The following is a 24,848-nucleotide window of genomic DNA, read 5'->3' as shown; positions in this document are numbered from 1 at the left end:
TAATACATACACTATATTGCCAAAAGTATTGGGACGCCTGCCTTTACACACACATGAACTTTAATGACCCAAAAGGAAAATGCAGCGCTTACATATACAATTGAAAAATAATGATAATAATATATGTTTGACCAAATATAACTCAATATGAGTGTAAAAACACAAGTGGGATATAAAAACAAAAAAATGAATGAATGAATAGTGTCCACCAATGTGAAAAAAGTGTACAAAACAGGAGGGGAAGGGTTGAGTGAAAAAGTCCCGGTGTCAATAGACGCGGTCAGTAAGTTGACATCACAGGAGGCATCAGTGGGAACATGACAGAAAGGGGATCTTGTGAGAGGAACCACCACCAATTGTGTGAAGGCTTACTGGAAACAGTGGACTTAAAGGGGCATATACCTCTTAAGTCATGCAGGCTTGTGGTGATATTCACCGTTTAAAGTGGAAACAATCACAGATCCAGGTCACCACAATCACAATTCTGGGTCTGAACGGTACTGGTCATCGGCAAGTTCACAGTAAAACATTCGGATGAAGTTCACATGGAGGGAAGGAGGACCAAAGGGTATCCACGTACTCACACCATGAGACCAAAAATTAAAGTAAGGTTCCACATAGTGTGATATCGATTAAAAAATTTGATTGTAATAAAAAGAGGGTAAACAGGAACACTCACATTTCAAATGTAGATAAAAGGGCTCTTACAGAGACATGGATTAGCGTAATGATGTTGGCACTGGCAGGACTCGACCCGATTCGTTTCGTCTGCTTAGACGTCATCTGGGGTTTACACACACATGAACTTTAATGGCATCCCAGTCTTAGTCCGTAGGGTTCAATATTGAGTTGGCCCACCCTTTGTAGCTATAACAGCTTCAACTCTTCTGGGAAGGGTGTCCACAAGGTTTAGGAGTGTGTCTATGGGAATGTTTGACCATTCTTCCAGAAGAACATTTGTGAGGTCAGACACTGATGTTGGATAAGAAGGCCTGGCTCGCTCTAGTTGATCCCAAAAGTTTTCTATTGGGTTGGGGTCAGGACTCTGCGCAGGCCAGTCAAGTTCCTCCACCCCAAACTCACTCATCCACATTATATTGCTAAAAGTATTGGGCCACCCCTCCAAATCATTTTATTGGGGGGATTATGGTGTGGGGTTGTTTTTCAGAGGTTGGGCTTGGCCCCTTAGTTCCAGTGAAGGGAACTCTTAAGGCGTCAGCATACCAAGACATTTTGGACAATTTCATGCTCCCAACTTTGTGGGAAAAGTTTGGGGATGATCCCCTTTCTGTCCCAACATGACTGCACACCAGTGCACAAAGCAAGGTCCATAAAGACATGGATGAGCAAGATTGGGGTGGAGGAACTTGACTGGCCTGCACAGAGTCCTGACTTCAACCCGATAGAATGGTTTTGGGATGAATTAAAGCAGAGACTTCTCGTCCACATCAGTGCCCGACCTCACAAATGTGCTTCTGGAAGATCGGTCAAACATTCCCATAGACACTCTCCTAAACCTTGTGGACAGCCTTCCCAGACGGGTTGAAGCTGTTATAGCTGCAAAGGGTGGGCCAACTCAACATTGAACCCTACGGACTAAGACTGGGATGTCATTAACCACTTCAATACCAGGCACTTAGACACCTTCCCGCCCAGACCAATTTTCAGCTTTCAGCGCTGTCGCAATTTGAATGACAATTGCGCGGTCATGCTACACTGTACCCAAACAAATTTTTTATCATTTTGTTCCCACAAATAGAGCTTTCTTTTGGTGGTATTTGATCACCTCTGCGGTTTTTATTTTTTGCGCAACAAATAAAAAAAGACCGAAAATTTTGAAAAAAAACAAGTTTTTCTTTGTTTCTATTAAAATTTTTTTGTAAATAAGTACGTTTTCTTCTTCAATGACGGGCACTGATATGGCTGCACTGACGGGCACTGACTGGCACTGATACGGCGGCACTGATGGGCACCGATGAGGTGGCACCAATGAGGTGGCACTGATGAGGTGGCACTGACGGGCACTGATGATGGGCACTGATAGGCGGCACTGATGGGCACTGATAGGCGGCACTGATGGGCACTGATAGGTGGCACTGGTAAGCGGCACTGATGGGCACTCATAGGTGGCACAGATGGGCACTTATAGGCGGCACTGATGGGCACTCATAGGTGGCATTGATGGGCACTCATAGGTGGCATTGATGGTTACTTATGGGTGGCACTGATAGTTGGCACAGATGGGCATGGATGGGCACTGATAGATGGGCACTGATGGGCACGGATGGGCACTGACAGGTGGCATGAATGGACACTGATGGGTGGCACTGACGGCACTGGTTGTTTGCAGTGATGCCCCTAAGGGTGGCATTGTTGGGCATCACTGCAACATAATGGTGCCAATCAGTGCCCATTTGTGGGCACTGATTGGCACTGACTGGGCACACTGGGCACATGTGGATGGCCATGGGGTACATACCTGGCCATCCACATGTTGCCCCTTCCCTGGTGGTCCTAGTGGCGATCCCTGGTGGTCCAGTGTGGTGATCTGAGGGGGGGCTGCGCTGATAAACAATCAGCACAGACCCCCCCTGCCAGGAGAGCCGCCGATCGGCTCTCCTCTAATCGCGTCTGTCAGACGCGAGTGAGGAAGAGCCAAACAAACGGCTCTTCCTATTGACAGCGTGATCAGCCGTGATTGGACACGGCTGATCACGTGGTAAAGAGCCTCCGCCGGAGGCTTTTTACCAAGATCAGTGTAGCGGTGTGTCAGACTGACACACCGCTCCACCGATCGCCGCGATGCGCGCCCCCGGGGGCGCGCTGCGGCATGTTATCCTGCTGGACGTCATATGACGTCCAGTCAGGATAACACAACCACTTCCCGGACGTCAATCCGCTATAGGGCGGGCGGGAAGTGGTTAAAGTTCATGTTTGTGTAAAGGCAGGCGTCACAATACTTTTGGCAATATAGTGTAGTATGTGACTAAAACATTAATGTATTTCCTATCCCAATATGACACCAACCTTCTAGAATTACTCTACTAATTAAAGTGGTATAATAAACCCGAAACCAAAAATGGCATATATTGCAGCTTACCAATCATTAGATGTGGCGGCTGCATTTGTTTTCCTTTTTTTAGGATTTTTTCCCAGTTTTCACCTGGTGATCTGGCCAGTAACAAACCTCCTGTATTAGAGCGCCCCAATTATTCATAAAAATGTACATAAAATTATTTCAAAATTAAATCAAACTTGAGTAGAAACACCAGCCCCCTGCTAGGAACCCTCGCCACGTGTGGAAGCAGTGGTCTCCCTGCAGAGATCTGATACACCCTCTGTTGAGTCAAATCTAGATCTCTCCAATTCGTAAAGCTCGTACTCCCTGTTAATTGGCTGTGACTAGTTGTGACTCAGCAATGGGCAGGTTGGACCTCTGCAGAGAGACAGCTGCTTCCACACAGAGAGCAAGGGTTCTTCTTTGAAGCATTTTGGCAGGGCGGAGGCTTTTCTACTTAGGCTGTGGTTGCTTTCTAAAACAACATTAAAAAAACAACTTTGCACAGTTTTTGGTTTGAAGCCCTTGGAATGTATTTATCAGATTTAACCTGTTGGTGCCGACAGTATGCAAATATGCCGCCTCTCAGAGGGTGAGCCTTGGTACTGAGCGGCTGCATATTTGGGTGCAATATGGCAAAAAACAGCTGTGCCGAGAGTGCGCGCCCAGTGCCGGCACATTTCTGGTGGCGAACAGAAAGCTCCCGATCGCTGCTTGCCATCGGCAGCTTTCCAATCCTGTGACCCCCCATGACAGCCAATCACAGCGGTCACATGATCATAAGCCCCGCCCCACCTCCTGCCACCCTAAACCCCTTAAAGGTCTGGGAGGAGCTGGCACCAAGGGGTTAAGCGGAAAGTTCTATTGGGATTTAATGACATCACAGAGTTCAAGAACTCTAATTGGATTAAGATGAGACATTAATAAAAACATGTTCTGGTGTAAATTTCCAGGGGGCGACATAGAGCACTGCAGAGCTCAGACCCCCCGACCCTGTATAGAGGAGATAGATGACAGACGTTTCCGTTTTGTTCTCTTTTCTCACTCTAACCCTAAACTTTATCTCCCCTCCCCCACATTTCTGGGGGTTCAGTCCTCCTGAGAGGGGTACACCCGGTCACACAATAATGTTACTTTGTACATCAAGAAACCAAAATAACATCTCACACCTACAGTATAAACTGACTTTTTCTTTTCTACTCATTTATTTCCTCTATTACATTGCAGATCAGCATGATTTTGTAGCACGGCCTCCTATTTCTGTAACCCTGCACCCTGATTTGTACTGTACCCCAAACTACAATAAAAGAGACACTGACTGGAGTCCTCACCATCTGCCCCATTGGATGAATATTTAACAGATCTGACCCTCCCTTACTATGATGTCATCAGTCTCTGGGCGGAGCTCTCACATCTCCCGTTTCCCCCCACAGATCTTTATACAACCTTTTAGTACCCGTAACACAGCATGGAGGGGCTCAGTGAAGGTGGTGGTGAAGGTGTGGAGATGTCGGATCGGGTCACACAGATCATAAAAGGAGATCCGCCCGACCTCATAATCCAGATATACCCTGACTCTGTTACTGGAGGGATTGGTGGGTAAGAGGATCTGTTTAGTGTCATGTATCACCTCATACTGATTACCAGACCTGTCCAAACACCAGGACTTCTTATTATCTCCAATCAGTGACTTTCCTCCTCTCCTCTCTATACTGGGGTAACACATCCCGACTCTCCATCTATCTGATCCCCCGACATCCACTTCCCAGTAATGTCTCCCTGAGGAGAAACTCCGACTGCTCAACACCTGAGAATAATCCTGAAATCTCTCTGGTGTTTCTGGACGATTCTGTTTTCTATCTGACCTGGATACAGTTTTCCTGTCATCTGATATATGGAGCTTATTATTAGCTGTGTTTCCATCCAGTAATATGTCTGCAGCTCCCTGTATATAGAAGTATACATTTACCTCTGTTATTATATCAGATAATGTGTGTAATGTGTGTGACATCCCATCCACATCCAGACCCCCTCCATCATGGAGGAGTTCCTCATGTCTCTCTCTGTCCTCATTATCTCCATCCTCAGTATCACACAAGTCACCTGTGTCTGATTCCTGTAAGACAGTCAGTGGATCCGTCATGTTACACAGCTCCTCAATGTGACGCAACTTCCTGGACAGCTCCTCCTTCTTTATTTCCAGATCCCGGATGGAGATGGAGATCCGCTCTGCCCTCCCGGAGATTTCCCTCAGGATTCTCTTCTCCAGGTCTTCCAGACGTCTCCTGAGATCTCTAAACAGGACAGTGACTCTCTCGGTGTCACCAGCTGCTTCTTCTTCTACTTTCCTCCTGTGTTCCTGCAGACTCTGGACTCTTTCCTCCGTCTCCTCTCTCTTTGTCAGAAGTTTCTGCAGAACATTCCTCAGTGTCTCCTTCTTCTTCTCAGAAGCCTCATCCAGTGACTCCATCTCATGTCCTGTGTGTCCTCCAATCATACAAAACTTACAGATACAAGAATCATCCTCAGTGCAGTAATACTCCAGGATCTTCTTATGGACGGAGCATTTCCTGCTCTCCATGGACAAGGTGGGGTCACATAAGATGTGTTCTGGGGACTTTTTGTGGACTCTCAGGTGTTTATCACACAGAGAAACCTCACAGTGCAGACAGGATCTAACAGCAGGTATAGGATAGTCCACACAGTGAGTACAGAAGACCCCGGACTCCTCCCGATCTGGCTGAGCAGACAGGAAATTCTCCACTATGTTACGTAGTGTTATGTTCCTGTGCAGTGCAGGCCGATCCGGAAACTTCTCTCTACATTCAGGACAGGAATATCCTCCAGACCCCTCCTGTGTATCCAGCACACGATCAATACAGAGCCGGCAGAAGTTGTGTCCACATCTCAGCATTACAGGATCGGTATAAATGTTCAGACAGACGGAACATTCCAACTCAGCTCTCAGACTAGCAGACGCCATCGCTGACAGTAGAAGAGAAATGAAAGTGAAAGACACGGAGAAGAATGCAGTTGGGAGGGTCACGTCCTCTACACAGGGGGAGGCTGGGCTGTGACTTGTACTGTATTCATAGGATTAGTTATATGAAGGGACACAGATAATAAAAACATCTCCTGTAGGACAATGTTCATCTCCTGGGAATATAACAGACATTTTTGTATTTATACAGTGGGACTTATTTACTGAAGGCAAATCCACTCTGCACTACAAGTGTACTTGGAAGTGCAGTCACTGTAGGTCAGAGGAGAAGATCTGAAATGAGGGGAAGCTCTGCTGATTTTATCATCCAATCATGTGCAAGGAAAAATGCTGTTTTTTATTTTCCTTGCATGTCCCTCTCAGATCTACAGCGACTGCACTTCCAAGTGCACTTGTAGTGCAAAGTGGATTTGCCTTTAGTAAATAACCCCCCCATCCAGCACATGGATGGTTTGCTATCTGGATAATCTATATAGATTATGTAGCCATGACCCCCGAGCCCTAGAGACCTAATGGTGACCTCCAGAGTCAGGGAGAGCTGACATTCATCTTCACAGTGTGGATTACTAGGTATAGTGGGTGTGGTGTAGATAGAGGAAGACGAGCGCCAGACACTTTGAGAATGAAAAAAGAGATTTATTGTCTCTTTTCAATTGTTTTTATTACATTTTCAGCAGTAAAACAAATAGTTACATAACATAAACGTAATAGATATCTGAATAATCATTAGAAGATACATAGGTACAGGTATGTAGATAAATATCATAAAGAAATCCTGCATCTTATAAGTCAAGTGACTACTTGATTCTTATGCTCATTCTCAGTGTTGGTGCTGCTGTTGCACTCCCGGCACCCCTTAAAGTAGGGTGACCAGACGTCCCCGATTTCCAGGGACAGTCCCCGGACTGACCATACAGTCCCCGGAGGAAGTTTGTCCCCGTTTTTATCCCCGCTTTGCAGGGCTGGGGAAGTCTGGTCACTGACAGTTCGAGAGAACAGACTGCTTTCTCCCGTCCATAGGACAGGAGAATCAGTCTGCATATTAGGGGCCGGTGGCTGCAGCTGAGCAGAGTGTCTCTGACACTTGTCTCACACACAGCTCAACGAGTTCACTCCCCCCTCCCAGCAACTGACAGGAGGTGAGCGATGCATACAGCTCCTCCTCCTGTCCCTGTTCCCCCTGTGTCTGCCCGGTTCCCCGCCCACTCTCCTATCCCGACATACAGCTCCTCCTCCTGTCCCTGTTCCCCCTGTGTCTGCCCGGTTCCCCGCCCACTCTCCTATCCCGACATACAGCTCCTCCTCCTGTCCCTGTTCCCCCTGTGTCTGCCCGGTTCCCCGCCCACTCTCCTATCCCGACATACAGCTCCTCCTCCTGTCCCTGTTCCCCCTGTGTCTGCCCGGTTCCCCGCCCACTCTTCTATCCCGACATACAGCTCCTCCTCCTGTCCCTGTTCCCCCTGTGTCTGCCCAGTTCCCCGCCCACTCTCCTATCCCGACATACAGCTCCTCCTCCTGTCCCTGTTCCCCCTGTGTCTGCCCGGTTCCCCACCCACTCTCCTATCCCGACATACAGCTCCTCCTCCTGTCCCTGTTCCCCCTGTGTCTGCCTGGTTCCCCGCCCACTCTCCTATCCCTACATACAGCTCCTCCTCCTGTCCCTGTTCCCCCTGTGTCTGCCCGGTTCCCCGCCCACTCTCCTATCCCGACATACAGCTGTGTGCAGGAGAGAGAGGGGAGATGTGCGCGGGAGATATGAAGAATACCAGCTACACATTCCAAGCTGTGTGAAGTATGCCTGAGCCACCAACATCCAACCTCGTCCCTCCAATGAGTGAGCTCTGCATTTACACTTTGATCAGTGAACTGTCCCTATCTCCCTCCCTTCTCTCCTCTATCTCCCTCCCTTCTCTCCTCTATCTCCCCCCCCCCTTCCAATTTCAATTTAGCATTTTTATGCAGCAAATACTTTGCTTTTTTTTTTTTTGTGATGTGAAACATTGTGGAATGAATAAAACTATCCTTGATGATCACGCTCCATAGACTTTTGAAGGACTCACACTTGTCTTCAGGATCATCCATGTTAGCATTTAAAAGTGTACACGGACTTCATATTATTATATATGGTTTAGATTGTTCATTTTTTGATCAATCATTACACAAGCGCTGCCATTAGCTTTTTAAGCTTTTCATTTATGATTTCGCAGTGTTTTTTCTAGTTTTAGAGGCACTATTTGAGGCGGCTGCTGTTGCCATTAATTTTTGGCTGTTGTTATTTACTCTGCTTACTATATTCACTTCCCCTGAGCTCTCGTTTTTAGATGTGACATTGGGCCTTGTCAGATTTAGCTTTGAAATAAAATATATATGATCCAATTCCCCCATCTACACATTCTAAGTGGATGGGGGAATCCAGTGGCCAAACAACCAGGGTTGCGGTTCTGCCCCTGTAATAGACAGCGCTGGTCTCTAGTCTCTGTCTCCATGGCAGCACATTAGGACCTAGTGCTGGTTACTTTATGGGGCTGATGGGCACATGTGCAGAAGCACGAGTACAATTGGTTGTAAACAGCTGAGCCTTCCACGGTCACTTAGCAGCGGTAGCACTGCCTAGCCATCTCTGACATGCTGATCGAGATGCGATCCAAGTGATGCTCCCAGTCGGATCTAATATTAAATAAAATAGTAATTTAATTGATCAGAGCCCCAACTTTACTGGCATGGAGCCCACGTATCTGCTAAACATATTTTTGATATATACAGTATGATTGTACTTTTGATTCCTATAAATACTGTGTTTATTGGATCCGACTGGGAGCGTCACCTGGATCACATCTCGATCGGCATGACAATAGTACTGCTTCCAGGTGACCGACGTGGGACTCAGCTGTCTACAACCAATAGTGCCAGCCCTCCCCCGCATGCACCCATCAGACCCATTATGTAACCAGACTTCCACCGCTGCCATGGAGAAAGAGAAGTCAGAGCAGCGCTATCAAAAGCAGGTGCTCTAATGGCAGCAGATCACCAGGGCCTGATCACAAGTGTGAGCTTTGCAACCCTGGTAATTGTGCCACTGCGTTGGACCCTTATATGGAGTTCCCTGGTGTGCTGGTGACATATATATTGCTTTCTGTCACCGTAGGGTGGGTCCAAGATGTAGGAAGGGAGCCCACTGCATGAAAAGGCACTGCTGCGGGCCATAATAAAAGGGCCCCGCAACAGGAGTAAAGAGCCCCAAGATCAGTGGGAAGGGCCATGGGACTAGAAAAAAGGGCCCCGGGACCAAATAAATTAGGGGGGTCCACTAAGGATTTTTTGCACCAGGGCCCTAAAGGTTCTAGTTACACCTCTGGATAACCTTACTCTATATTTAAGTTAAGTCCCACTGGGCCCATTGGGGTTTGGGCTGTCTTGGATGGTGGGGGGGGGGTTTCGAGCGCTGCTGGATTATACAGAGTGGGGATCTCCCACTTACTCAACTGTCAGAGGAAGTCCCGCCTCCTGGACTGCCTCCTATGATAGGCAGCACACTGGTGATACCTTTTAAAGAAGGCAGGACATCCTCTGAGAACAGCAGCCACACGGGGTAAACAGGAAATCCCCGCTCTGTATAATTCATATCTTCTCCTCTAGGTGAGGCTGCATTTATGGGCACTAAACAGGCTGCATTTATGGGCACTGAACAGGCTGCATTTATGGGCACTGAACAGGCTGCATTTATGGGCACTGAACAGGCTGAGCTGATGGCTGCTGAGCTGCTGTGCACTGAACAGGCTAAGCTGCTGTGCACTGAACAGGCTGAGCTGCTGTGCACTGAACAGGCTGCATTGATGGGCATTAAACAGGCTGCATTGATGGGCACTGAGCAGGCTGAGCTAATGGGCACTGAGCAGGCTGCATTGATGGGCACTGAGCAGGCTGCATTAATGGGCACTGAGCAGGCTGCTTTAATGGGCACTGAGCAGGCGGCATTGATGGGCACTGAGCAGGCTTCATTGATGTGCACTGAACAGGCTGCGCTGACGGGCACTGAACAGGTTGCATTGATGAACACTAAACAGGCTGATCTGCTGGGCACTGAGCAGGCTGCATTGATGGGCACTGAACAGGCTGAGCTAATGGGCACTGAACAGGCTGAGCTGATGGGCACTGAACAGGCTGAGCTGATGGGCACTGAACAGGCTGAGCTGATGGGCACTAAACCGGCTGAGCTGATGGGCACTGAAAAGGTTGGGCTAATGGGCACTGATCACGTGGCATTGATGGGCACTGAACAGGCTGCATTGATGGGCACTGATCATGTGGCATTGATGAGCACTGAGCAGGCTGCATTGATGGACACTGATCAGGCTGCATTGATGGGCACTGATCAGGCTGCATTGATGGGCAATGATCAGGCTGCATTGATGGGCAATGATCTGGCTGAGCTAATGGGCACTGAACAGGCTGAGCTGATGGGCACTGGAAAGGCTGGGCTGATGGGCACTGAACAGGCTGCATTGATGGGCAATGATCTGGCTGAGCTAATGGGCACTGAACAGGCTGCATTGATGGGCAATAAACAGGCTGCATTGATGGGCACTGATCAGACTGAGCTAATGGGCACTGAACAGGCTGAGTTGATGGGCACTGAACAGGCTGAGTTGATGGGCACTGAACAGGCTGAGGTGATGGGCACTGGTGAGGTTACATTGATTGGAACTGGTGAGGCTGCATTGATTGGCACTGGTGAGGCTGCATTGATTAGATTTGGTGAGGCTGCATTGATTGGCATTGGTGAGGCTGCATTGGTTGGCACTGGCGAGGCTGTATTGATGAGCACTGGTGAGGCTGCATTGATGGGCACTGATGAGGCCGCGCTGATAAGCACTGGTGAGTATAATACACTCTTCAAATGTTCTTTAAAATGTATGGTTTTCCCTTTTATGAACAAGAAAATAATGACGTTATGCGGTTGGGCTGGCATAATAATGCTATGGGGCTGGTATGAAATGATTTCCAGAAATAATTGTATATATCATACAATCATTACATAAACACATACCACATACACTGCATATATAATTTGAGGAAAATATGCTTATAAAATAGTTTACTTGGAGTACAGGGCCGCACCCTTTACAGTGTTTTACCTTTGACTATATGGTTATTTTAAACCGTGTAATCAATTTTTCTAGAATGACAATTCAGGGATCCGAACATAAATCAAACAAACCAAAGAAAATCAAGAAGAAATAATAGAAAATAATATGTTTAGAAATAGATTAAAATATGCCACTAAACATCAGTTGGGTAGTTTGCAATCCAAATGCCCCAGTGGTGTTTAAATTTGGGTAGGTTTTGAGTCTGTATAGCAAAGTATTTTTCATACGAATATTGCAGTTTAACTCTATAAATGACTTCAGGTAGATTAGGAGCTTCTAAAGACTTCCATTTAGAGGTAATAGTTAGCTTTGCCGCTATTAGAACATGCGTGACTATAGGTCTGAATTGTGTAGGTATTGTGTGTATCCCTATGTTAAGTATAGCCATTTGAGGTGACGGTGAAATAATTAGGCCAGTAACCTTAGTAATTAGGAGGAAAACTGATTTCCAAAAGCTTTTCACTCCTCTGCATTTCCATAGAATATGCAAAATGCTTCCTTTTTCTCCACACTCTCTCCAACAATTAGGAGATGAGCCTGGATAAATTGGTGCCGGCCTGACTGGGGTTACATATGTCCTGTATAACATCTTCAACATCAGTTCCCAGTGGTTCACACAACGGGAGTAGCGAAAGTGAGATTGAATGGCGCTTTGCCATTCTCTCCGTGTGTATGGGGTTTCAATCTCCTTTTCCCAATTTTGCATGTTAGAAGATTTTTGAAAGGATCCACTATATTGTAGCTTGTTGTAGAACCATGACATCCCTTTGGGCTCGTCATGGCTAGACATCAAATACGACCAGGTTTCTCTGTGAATATTATAAGATATATTTGGGTTATTTCTATGAAAATATGTAAGTTGAATATGAGAGAATGATATGGGTCTAGGTTGTTTAGATAACAACTCTTTGTGGGTCAGTATTCCCTCTCTGATCCATGGTTGGCTATTTACGTTCAGAATGATACATTCGTATATTTGTATTGGAAAATCAGTGCATGTATCCATTTCATCTTGTGGTAGTGTGGTATGTAGTTTGTTACATGCTGATATAGTAGAGTCCACTGAGGGAAAGGCCTTACAGTTTAGTTTCATATGGGTCAAGCTCGACAACAGCAAGGTAGGCAAGTGTTTATTCCCCACCGCACCCTTCTTGATCTGAACCCACAATTTGTCTGTATGTGGGTTGAACCAAGCTTTAATCTGATCTAGACGGGCCGCTAAATAATAGTTTTTAAGATTGGGGAAGTTCACCCCTCCTCTAGACTTGTGCCTCCCTAATAGGGGATATGAAATTCTGATCTTTTTTGTACCCCATATACATTGTCGAAATAGTTTATCCACTTCTGTAAAGAAGCGCTCTGGTATAGTTATCGGTATAGTTCTAAAATGGTATATTATCTTAGGTAAAGTCATCATTTTCATAGCGGCTATTTTCCCCATCCAGGATAATTCAAATTTGGATATATGTTGCAGATCTTGTTTAATAATGCCTATCAACTTAGGGAAGTTTGCTTCATACGTGGAAGCTGATGGTGATGTCAGTGTGACCCCAAGGTATGTTAGGTTATTAGATGCCCATTGAAATGGGAGTGTTGCTTTGAGATGTTTTTTCAACTTACTTGCCAGCCCTATGGGTAGGATAGTAGATTTGTTTGCACTGAGCTTATAGTAGGAAGCCAAACCAAAGTCATGCAAGATCGATTGTACTTTTTCAAGTGAGGAAGCTGGACTGGTCAGCGTTAAGACAACATCATCAGCGAATAACCCAATTTTTGTGGGAGTATCCCCCAATGTTGATACCAGAAATTGTGTCGCAAGTTCTAATGGTCTCCGCCAGGGGCTCCATCATTAAAGAAAAAAGTTAAGGGAGATAAAGGGCATCCCCGACGGGTACCATTTGTAATGCGAAATTTGTCTGATAAAACATTAGAAGTAAATACTTTAGCTGATGGCTTTGTGTTTAATGCCATAATTGCAGAGTACATAAGGTCGTTAAAGCCAAATTTCTCCAAGGTCGTGCTCAGGAACCCCCAGTGCACCCTGTCAAACGCCTTTTTTGGCATCTAGCGTCAGGACTACAGTGGGGGTTCCAGGAGTTTCTGTTATATCTATCAGGTTGTAGAGTCTACGTGTGTCATCTGGAGCTTGGCGCCCCATTACAAAGCCTACCTGGTCTGCTTTTACAAGATGTGGGGTTACTATAGCCAGGCAATTGGCAATGAGCTTTGCATAGATTTTCAAATCCGGTGTTTAGCAACGAAATTGGTCTGAAGTTTTGAGGACAATCCGGCTTCTAACCTGGTTTTGGCTATAATAGAGGTTTGCAGCATTTCTTCAGGAAAAGAGGCATTTGATGCTGCATAGTTGAACAGTTTTTGTAAATGCGGAGACAGAATTGTTGCAAAGGCCTGATAGTATTCTGCAGAGAATCCATCACAACCAGGAGATTTATATGCTGGGAGTGATCTAATTGTGTCTAATACTTCTTTTTCTAGTATCGGTGAGTTCAAAGATGCCGAGGCTTCTTCACTTAGTTTGGGCAAGTTTACGGAATTAAGAAAGGTGTTTATACTCAGATCATTTGGTTGTGGAGTTTTGGGGTCCGAATTTAAATGGTATAGGTCACTATAATATTTCTGGAATGCGTTGGGCGATTTTAGTAGGATGGTAGACTATTTGACCTGTATGGGGCTCAGTGATAGAGCTTAATTTAGAATTTTTTGTTTCTTTTTTCGTATATAATTGGCTAATGCCCCGTACACACGGTCGGATTTTCCGATGGAAAATGTCCGATCAGAGCGTGTTGTCGGAAATTCCGACCGTGTGTGGGCTCCATCGGACATTTTCCATCGGATTTTCCGACACACAAAGTTGGAGAGCAGGAGATAAAATTTTCCGACAACAAAATCCGTTGTCGGAAATTCCGATCGTGTGTACACAAATCCGACGGACAAAGTGCCACGCATGCTCAGAATAAATAAAGAGATGAAACCTATTGGCCACTGCCCCGTTTATAGTCCCGACGTACATGTTTTACGTCACCGCGTTTAGAACGATCGGATTTTCCGACAACTTTGTGTGACCGTGTGTATTCAAGACAAGTTTGAGCCAACATCCGTCGGAAAAAATCCTAGGATTTTGTTGTCGGAATGTCCGAACAAAGTCCGACCGTGTGTACGCCCTATAAGAGTTTGCCTGCCTTGTTGCCGTGTACGTAGTAGGTGGCTTTAAAGCTGTTTAGTGATGTTGTGTGTTCTGCTAATAGGGCTATCCAAAGTTTTTGCCTACATTCTTATGCCCCGTACACATGGTCGGACATTGATCAGACATTCCGACAACAAAATCCTAGGATTTTTTCAGACGGATGTTGGCTCAAACTTGTCTTGCATACACACGGTCACACAAAGTTGTCGGAAAATCTGATCATTCTCAACGCGGTGCCGTAAAACACGTACGTCGGGACTATAAATGGGGCAGTAGCCAATAGCTTTCATCTCTTTATTTATTCTGAGCATGCGTGTCACTTTGTGCGTCGGATTTGTGTACACACGATCGGAAATTCCGACAACAGATTTTGTTGTCGGAAAATTTTATAGCCTGCTCTCAAACTTTGTGTGTCAGAAAATCCGATGGAAAATGTGTGATGGAGCCCACACACGGTCGGAATTTCCGACAACAAGGTCCTATCAAACATTTTCCATCGGAAAATCTGACCGTGTGTACGGGGCATAAGAGTTCTGATTTGATGATGGGGGAGGGGCTTTGTTTGTTTTGTGTCTCCAATGTGTTTAAGTTTGCTGATAGGTTGGTAAAAATTTTAGTCTTCTGCCTCTTTTCCCTTGCCGCAGCTTGAATCAGCAAGCCTCTACTATAAGCCTTGTGAGCACACCATAACATGACATTACATTCACTTCTGCATTGTTATTAATCTGAAAATATTCTGTAAGTAGTTTAGAAATTTGTTCCTTATGGAGTGGATTAGAGAGGATGGAAATATTATATCTCCAAAGGTAGGCAGGGTTGCATGAGTACTGTTCTTGTATGGTAATGGTCACTGGGGCATGGTCTGACCAAGTTATCACATGTATTTTCACATCTAAAGTTCTTTGTAGAATGGTGAGGTCAGATAACATCAGGTCAATCCTTGAGTAGGAATTATGAGGGGCTGAGAAGTATGTATAGTCCCGTTCTGAGGAGTTTGTGCATCTCCAAGTATCATAGAGATTTTGTCCACAACACAGTCCCCTTGACACAGCTGTGGTGTAATGTTAGTGTGCGGTAGAAACTTACAGACAATTTCACAATATACAATATAATATACCTTTTGTCTTTACCTTCAACCTCCAGCTTCCACCTGGTCAGCAATTCAAAGGAAGCGACACTCCACACAGGAAAACTTAACCAAGAATAATGTTTTACTATATCTACTTCAAAGTAATGATTACAGCATTTGTACTGTCAGACCAACGTAGTGTGACAGCCAACAGAATCAATTCACAATAAAGTATTACACAAATGGAAAGTGTTTAACCACTTGCCGCCCGCCATATAGCAGAATGATGGTGGCAAAGTGGTTTCAATACCCTGACTGGAGGTCATATGATGTCCTCAGGATATTGAGCCGCTGTACGCCCCCGGGGGTGCGCATCGTGGCGATCGTTGTTGCGGGGTGTCAGTCTGACACCCTGCAACACCAATCTAGGTAAAGGGTCTCTGACGGAGACTCTTTACCACGTGATCAGCCGTGTCCAATCACGGCTGATCACGATGTAAACAGGAAGAGCCGGTGATCGGCTTTTCCTCACTCGCGTCTGACAGATGCGAGTAGAGGAGAGCCGATTGGCTGCTCTCCTGACAGGGGGGGTCTGTGCTGATTGTTTATCAGCACAGCCCCCCTCGAATCCCGCCCAGGACCACCAGGGAAGTCGCCCAGGACCACCAGGGAAGCCATCCACACTGGACCACCAGGTATGCTCCCTAGACCCCCAGGGAAAAACCAATCTGTGCCCAGGCAGCTGCCAATCAATGTCCACTCACAATGCCTACCACTGCCAGTGTCACCAGGGATGCCTATCAGTGCTGCGTATCAGTGCCCATCAGTGCCACCTATCAGTGCCGCCTATCAGTGCCCATCAGTGCCCAGCACTGCCGCCTATCAGTGCCCTACAGTGTCACCCATAAGAACCCATCTTTGCAGCCTTTCAGTGCCCATCAGTGTCACTTATCAGTGCCCATCAGTGCCACCCAGTGCCACCCATGAATGACCATCAGTGCCACCTATCAATGCCCATCAGTGCTGCATATCGGTGCCACCCATCAGTGCCGCATATCAGTGCCCATCGTCAGTGCCCATCAGTACCCACTCATTGGTGCCACCTCATCGGTGCCGCCTTTTCAGTGCCCATCAGTGAAAGAGAAAACTTACTTATTTACAACATTTTTTAACAGAAACAAAAGCAAAACTTATTTTTTTCAAAATTTTCTGTCTTTTTTTATTTGTTTAGCAAAAAATAAAAACCGCAGAGGTGATCAAATACCACCAAAAGAAAGCTCTATTTGTGGGAACAAAATGATAAAAATTTAGTTTGGGTACAGTGATGGATGACCGCGTAATTGTAATTCAAACTGCGACAGCACTGAAAGCTGAAAATTGGTCTGGGCAGGAAGGTGTATAAGTGCCCGGCATTGAAGTGGTTAAATGAACCTCTTAGCAATGCGTTTATGAGACGGAACCAATGACAGAGTGAACTGACTTCACTGTGGACACTGTCCCACTCTCAGCACGCTCTGTAATTGTAGAAATGCTATTTAAACAAATCATAGCACAATCCCTAGGGAGCTCCCACTGCTTGATACTACAATAACTCTGAGAGATAATAAAATGCAAAGCCTTGTGTTTTATGAAACAGTCCTTCTTTTCTTCTTTCTTCTGCTAGCTATGTGAAGGTTTAACTGTAATCCAATGGTTAACAACTCCCGAGTCAAAGCAAACTGAATGTTGGATTAGTGTTGTGGTATAACAGTACTGCAACTATCTCAGTGCAAATAACACAGAGTCAGAATTGTAATGAAGTACAGGCTTGAGGCCTGTATTGAACTCAGTCTTAATTCTTTGAATTTCCTCCATGGGACTACAGGTCCCAGCAACACTATGTTATAAGTGAAGATGTGTGAAAGTGCGTCAATGAAACTTTGGGCACCCGACCAGGTCTGCAATGTAGAACAGTTCTGCTCCGGTACACAGGGTCTTTTTTGCGGCCGGCGGACACCGCTACGCTGCTCCGCTCCGCTGCTCCGCTCCACTCAGCGAGATGCTCTGGGACTCTCTGGTGGCTCCGACAGGCTTCACTGGATCCTTCTCAGTTTCACCTCGCCGTCAGTCCAGCTCACTGATGTGCTGCAGGGTCACTGATCGGATCGCTCCACAATGGGTTTAGGCTGTGCTTCGCTGGAGACCTCCACACAGATCCTCACAGGCTGGCCATGCGTTCCCAGGAGGCCTAAGATGGCGGCGCTGAGTCCTTTTATAGCCTTCCCACAATGCAGTTCAGTTCTCTTGGTGCTCATGGGAGGTCATTAGGCATTGTGGGTAGGTCAAGTTAATGTGGAAATGTAAACAAGATAGTCACTTCCTATCATCTTCTCACATTCTCCAGAAAGAAAAAAGAAAATCAAGGCCATTCACAATTTTGGTCGCTAGATGGCGCCAAATACTAAGCTGTAACATAACATTGAATTATTATGCAATAATGTGACCACTACACAAGCAAAGCTCCTTGTTTGTTCTTATTGATTGTTTGGTGAAGAGCTTTTAAGAATGATGCTTGTCCAGTATTTGGTGCATACAAGTTGACTATAGTATATAACAAATTGTTCAGTTCACAAACCAGAATGATGTACCCGCCTTTGGAGTCTGTTATAGCTGTATGAAGTTTGAATGCTACTGATTTATTGATTGCAATCATTGTGCCACGTTTTTTTAGTTTGGGCGCAAGCTTGAAATATATGAGGGAAAGATTTATCCGAACATTTTGGCTGTTTGTCCCTGGAAAAATGTGTCTCCTGTATGTATAGGATATCACCTTTAAGCTGTTGGCGAGGCGAGGTTCTTCCAATCCAGCATGGTGTGTTGTGATATGTCAGAGTACACAGAAATATCCTCATAGGGGTCAGGTGGGGGGGAGGGGGAGTTCTTTCTGGTGTATCTCATCAAATCCTCCTTCACATGAATAAAATGAATGCGTGCAATGTCATCTCTTGGTACCTTATCAGGCAAGTGCTTGGGTTTAGGCAGGCGATGTGCCCGGTCTACAATCACCTCCCTCTCTGGTATATCTGGCAGCAATGTAGAAATGAATCGCTGAACATATTTCCTGAGGTCTGCTGGTGCTATAGATTCAGTCACCCCTCTCAGCTTTACGTTGTTCCTCCTTGCGCGGTCTTCTAAGTCCGCCATTTTGTTTTTAATCGCTAGTATTTTGTCCTCCGCACCGTTATAAGCATCAACCAGTTCATTATGGGCCGTGGTAAATTCCCCCATTTTGTCCTCTGTGGGAGATACTCTGTCCCCAACAGCAGCATCTTCAGCTTTCAATTGAGTTGTACATTCCATCAGGTCCCTGTGCAGTGAGCCCCTTATGCCGCGTACACACGGGTGGACTTTTCCACAACAAAGGTCTTTCCGACGGACTTTTAAAGGACTTTCGACGGACTTTCTAATGACCGGACTTGCCTACACACGATCACACCAAAGTCCGATGGATTCGTACGTGATGACGTACAACCGGACTAAAATAAGGAAGTTGATAGCCAGTAGCCAATAGCTGCCCTAGCGTCGGTTTTTGTCCGTCGGACTAGCATACAGACGAGCGGATTTTTCATCCAGACTCGAGTCCGTCGGAAAGATTTAAAGCATGTTCCAAATCTAAAGTCAGCCAGATTTTCGACTGAAAAAAGTCCGCTGCAGGTCCAATGAAGCCCACACACGGTCGAATTGTCCGCTGGACTCGGTCCGTTGGACCAGTCCGGTCGAAAAGACTGCTCGTGTGTACGCGGCATTAGAGTGACAAGCATGTCTCTCATCATGGTGTCAGTTAGTGGCTGGTCATGCATTAGTTAGTGGGGATGTGATGCATTTGGTCAATCGATTCTTTTGTACTGTCCTGTGGGGTATCATGTCCCCCCAGATCACCTGGATATTTGTGCTCCACTGATCTTTTTTGTGACGCCTTCTGCGGGCTTTGCACAGGGGTTCCACTCGGTGAGGATCTGTTGCTGTTTCTTGGGGATGATGCCATGTACTGGCGATCGTTCCTGGATACTCCGCATCCGCCACGGCCGCGCCTCGAGGTATAGGCCGTGCCGCCATCTTGTGCTCCGCGGTCCTCGGCTAGGCCAAGAAAGTCCGTCATCTTTTTGGGACCCCTCTCGGGCTTTCTTTTGTACATATTGCTGGAGGGTGATAGCTGAGTGTTTGGGCTATCAATATCACCTTTCCATGCCGTTCTGTGTCGCTGTTAGTTGCTGGATTGCTCTGGATTCTCACAGAGCTCACTCCTCAAGCTGCCATCTCCTGGGCTGCCGGGCACACCCCCAATTTATTGTCTCTTAACCACTTCAGCCCCGGAAGATTTTACCCCCTTCCTGACCAGAGCATTTTTTTTTTGCGATACGGCACTGCGTCGTTTTAGCTGACAATTGCACAGTCGTGCGACGTTGTAACTAAACAAAATTTACGTCCTTTTTTTCCCACAAACAGAGCTTTCTTTTGGTGGTATTTGATCATCTCTGTGGTTTTTATTTTTTGTGCTATAATAATTTTTAAAAAAAAGCAATATTTTTTTACTTTTTGCTATAATAAATATCCCCCAAAAATATATAAAAAAACTAATTTCTTTCTCAGTTTAGGCCGATATGTATTCTTCTACATATTTTTGGTAAAAAATAAGCGTATATTGATTGGTTTGTGCAAAAGTTATAGTGTCTACAAAATAGGGGATAGTTTTATGGCATTTTTATTATTATTTTTTTATTAGTAATGGCGGCGATCTGCAATTTTTATCTTGACTGCGTTATTATGGCGGACACATCGGACACTTTTGACACTATTTTGGGACCATTGTCATTTATACAGTGAGAAGTGCTATAATGATTACTGTGTAAATGACACTGGCAGGGAAGGGGTTAAACACTAGGGGGCAATCAAGTGGTTAAGTGTGTCCTAGGGAGGTGTTCTAACTGTGGGGGGGAGGGGCTTCCACTGACATGACAGCGATCACCGCTCCTGATGACAGGGAGCAGTAGATCTGTCATGTCACAAGGCAGACCAGGGAAATTCCTTGTTTACAAAGGCATCTCCTCATTCTGCCTCTCCACACCGCAATCGCGGGCCGCCAGCAAACATCGAGTTCCTGGGACATACAGGTACGCCCATTTGCCTGCCTGTGCCATGCTGCCGACGTAAACAACACGTCACATTCACATACCCATAATGTACAAAACCATGATGTAACATCATAAATAACACATGCAGCAAAACAGCAATAAATATAGTTATAACAGGAACAGATAAATGCAAAAGAGTTCACAGTTCAGAAATAATAGTATGGGTCCGGAAGAAGGACCTTCTCTCCCGTAATTGGGTGTCTCCCATCGACTTGGTGTACAACCGGGTATGCATAGTGCTGCATAACCAGCTTGACCCGGTCAATGTAAATATGATGCCCAATGTTCCACTCTTGATATATCTAACTTTGATAAATTTGTTCTGCTACACAAATTCTTGGAGGTGTTCCTGTAGTCTTAACTTTTCCCAGAGAAACCTTCCCTTCTTTAATTGCCAGACCAACTGCTCAGGGACATACGGGGAGGTGCATGTGTGCTTCAAATAGTCTTTGCAACTTGGCCAGCAGAGTTAGCTTGCCACCCAGGGGAACTGCGCCTTCCCTGAGGCCAGGTGTGTGCATTGGGTGGTGCTGGGATTTCCTCCGGGAACCACAGCTGTGGAATGACAGCCTCTGGGGAGGACGGACATTCGCCCTCACTGCTGACAATGCCACCCGGATTGGTTTGATCAGTTTGGAACAGCAAGGAAGCTGGAAAAGAGTGCTGCGGTACAGGGTTTGTACAGGAACTCCTTTATAGAGCCAAGAGGGCTGAAGCATAAGCCTGAGCAGCGGTGCAGCTCGAGAGCCAGGTGGCTTGGTATTTTTCATTTATTACTACATTACTGCTGTGAGGTTGAAACCTCTGCGTGGGAATTCTGGGTGGACATTTTCTTTCTTTAATAAAAGTGGGCCTACAAGCCCTTAAAACGGCATATCTGGTGTGGACTCCGCTCACTGGTAGGCTCTACACTAAGCTAAACAGTCCCCAATGTAACAATATATAATTATATATAGGGATGAGCCGAACACCCCCCAGTTTGGTTCGCATCAGAACATGGGAACAGCCAAAAAATTTGTTCGAACACGCGAACACCGTCTATGGGACACGAAATTGAATAATCAAAAGTGCTAATTTTAAAGGTTGATATGCAAGTTATTGCCATAAAAAGTGTTTGGGGACCTGGGTCCTGCCCCAGGGGACATGGATCAATACAAAAAAAGTTTTAAAAACGGCTGTTTTTTCCGGAGCAGTGATTTTAATAATGCTTAAAGTGAAACAATAAAAGTGAAATATTCCTTTAAATTTTGTAGCTGGGGGGTGTCTATAGTATGCCTGTAAAGTGGCACATGTTTCCCGTGTTTAGAACAGTCCGAGAGCAAAAGGACATTTCTAAAGGAAAAAAAGTAATTTAAAAGTTCTCGCAGATATAATGAATTGTCGGTCCCGGCAATACACATAAAAGTCATTGAAAAAAACGGCATGGGATCCCCCACATTCCATTACCAGGCTCCTTGGATCTAGTAAGAATATTAAGGGGAACCCAGAACCAAAATGTAAAAAAAAAATTGCGTGGGGGTCCCCCCAAATTTCATACCAAGCCCTTCAGGTCTCGTATGGATACTAACGCTAACCCTGCGCCAATTTTTTTTTTTTTAAATGGCGTAGAGGTCCCCTTCAAAACCATACCAGACCCTTATCCGAGCACGCAACCTGGCAGGCCACAGGAAAAGAGGGAGGGACGAGAGAGCGCCCCCCCTCCTGAACCGTACCAGGCCACATGCCCTCAACATGGGGAGGATGTCCCCATGTTGATGGGGACAAGGGCCTCATCCCCACAACCCTTGCCCGGTGGTTGTAGGGGTATGCGGGCGGGGGGCTTATTGGAATCTGGAATCCCCCTTTAACAAGGGGACCCCCAGATCCCAGCCCCCCCATGTGAATTGGCAAATGGGGTACAACTGTACCCCTATCATTTCACAAAAAAAGTGTCAAAAATGTTAAAAAAGACAATAGCCGGTTTTTGACAATTCCTTTATTAATGTCTTCTTCTTTCCCCGCTTCTTCTGCCACCTTCTTCTGGTCTTCCTCCAGTCCTCTGCTTCTTCCTCCGATCTTCTCCTCTGGCATCTTCCTCTGACTTCTTTTTCCCCACTTCGTCCTCCGGACGATCTGCCACAATGGGAGTCTCCCGCTGGGTGACGCTTCTGTTCTTGTGACAGCTCTTATATAACTGAGGGCTGGGCCACCCGGTGACCCCGCCCCCTCTGACGCACGGGGACTTCCCTATGGCTTCCCCCCTGGTGTCAGAGGGGGGGCAGGGGTCACCTGTTTAAGACACACTGTCTTTTTTTATGTGCACATAGGTGTGTACTGTAGGCTATGATTTATGGCCTAACACAGCTGGCAGGCAAGTTGCATTTTTCAAAAGGGCCAAAACAGTGACCTACAGGGGATTGTAAAATGTAGATTTTTGTGACCAGACTTGAAAAGAATAGTAAAAGACTCATAGGGAGTTGTTAGTGCAATTTGGTAAGAAGGCAGTCATTCTTTCTTACATTATTTCCCCATCAGGATGAGAGCACAGGTCTAGATTATAATACACATTATTGAATGCATGGAAGCTACTGAGGTGCATATTATACTGGATTGTAGTGTCTCTATGGTTGCTAATATATGCTGGGAGGGATGGGACTCTGAAGGCTGCTGTTCATTGTAATATTTGTCATCTGTTGCAAGTATCTGAAGTATTGGGACTCAATAAATGTATCTCTCTGGAAGAACTGGGTTGCTGCGGAAATGACTCACATTATATAATTAATGAATAATCATCATCCTCTTACTTCTACATCACTACACCACCTATCAGTGCCCATCAGTGCAGCCTATCAGTGCAGCCTCATCAGTGGAGAAAAATTACCTGTTTGCTAAATTTTATAACAAACTATGAAAATTATTTTTTTTCACAATTTTCTGTCTTTTTTGTTCCTTTAGCAAAAAATAAATAAATACAGTGGTGATAAATACTACCAAAATTAAACTCTATTTGTGTGAAAAAAATGATAAAAATGTTGTTTGGGTACAGTGTTGTATGACCGCATAATTGTCATTCAAAGAGTGACAGCGCTGAAAGCTGAAAGTTGCTCTGGGCAGGAAGGGGGTGAAAGTACCCGGTAGACAAGAGGTTAATCGCAATTCTGTTACCATCTTTCTACATTGGAATGTAAGAGCACTGTTGGATTTAGCCGCTATGTATTTCTTATTACCTGTTCTACCCTTTACTTTTCTCAATTATGCATTGCTCTAATGTTTTTGCATACATTCAATAAAAACTTATTGAAAGAAAAAACACTGATCTGATTTCTTTTTTTTGTTGTTGCAAAGAAAAAGCTATGTGTTCCACCATGTCCTTTTCCAGACTGACTCCTGAATGGGAGGAGTAGGCACTAATTAGGGTTGCAGCAATACCAATACTAGTATTTGTATTGGTGCCGATATTAAGCATTTGCAGGAGTACTTGTACCTGAAAATGCTCCGATGCTTGACCCGATACCTGGACACTCAAGGGTGATCGGTGCGGTGGTGGGGAGAGTTACAAGCACCGATCTCTCTGTATAGATTTCCATAAAGCAGCTGACAGCCGCTTCTCCACCTTTCACTCCTGCGGCTTTCAGCTGATTTATTGAAATTTATACAGAGAGATCTGTGCTTGTAACTCTCCCCATCGCCGCGCCGATTGCCCCTGACTATCCCCGTGTCCTCCTCCATGTCCCCTCTCCCTGCTCCTCTGGTCCCCTGCCATGTCCTCCCTGCTCCTCCGGTCCACCTCCATGTCCTCCCTGCTCCTTTGGTCCCCCTCCATGTACTCCCTGCTCCTCCGGTCCCCCTCCATGTCCTCCCTGCTCCTTTGGTCCCCCTCCATGTCCTCCCTGCTCCTCTGGTCCTCCGCCATGTCCTCCCTGCTCCTCCGGTCCCCCACCATGTCCTCCCTGCTCCTCCGGTCCCCCGCCATGTCCTTCCTGCTCCCCTGATCCCCCACCATGTTCTCACTGCTCCTCCGGTCCCCTTCATGTCCTCCCTGCTCCCCTGATCCCCCGCCATGTCCTCCCTGCTCCCCTGATCCCCCGCCATGTCCCCATGTCCTCCCTGCTCCTCCGGTCCCCCGCCATGTCCTCCCTGTTCCTCCGGTCCCCCGCCATGTCCTCCCTGCTCCTCTGGTCTCCCGCCATGTCCTCCGTGCTCCTCTGGTTCCCCTCT

At 46.1% G+C, this 24,848-nt stretch overlaps 1 protein-coding gene across 1 annotated transcript in view; it reads right to left on the bottom strand.

The window, feature by feature from the left end:
• Positions 1–2,869: 2,869 nt before the first annotated feature.
• The window catches only part of LOC141134370 (uncharacterized), a 49,068-nt gene continuing 27,089 nt past the window's right edge, over positions 2,870–24,848 (bottom strand). Inside the window, 1 exon segment of the mRNA XM_073623937.1 lies at positions 2,870–6,141. Coding sequence (XP_073480038.1) covers positions 4,467–6,141 — 1,675 coding nt within the window. The 3' untranslated portion in view covers positions 2,870–4,466.

Source organism: Aquarana catesbeiana, linkage group LG03 (assembly GCF_042186555.1).
Source record: "Aquarana catesbeiana isolate 2022-GZ linkage group LG03, ASM4218655v1, whole genome shotgun sequence".
Lineage (NCBI taxonomy): Eukaryota > Metazoa > Chordata > Amphibia > Anura > Ranidae > Aquarana > Aquarana catesbeiana.
This window is presented reverse-complemented; position numbering and strand designations above follow the sequence as displayed.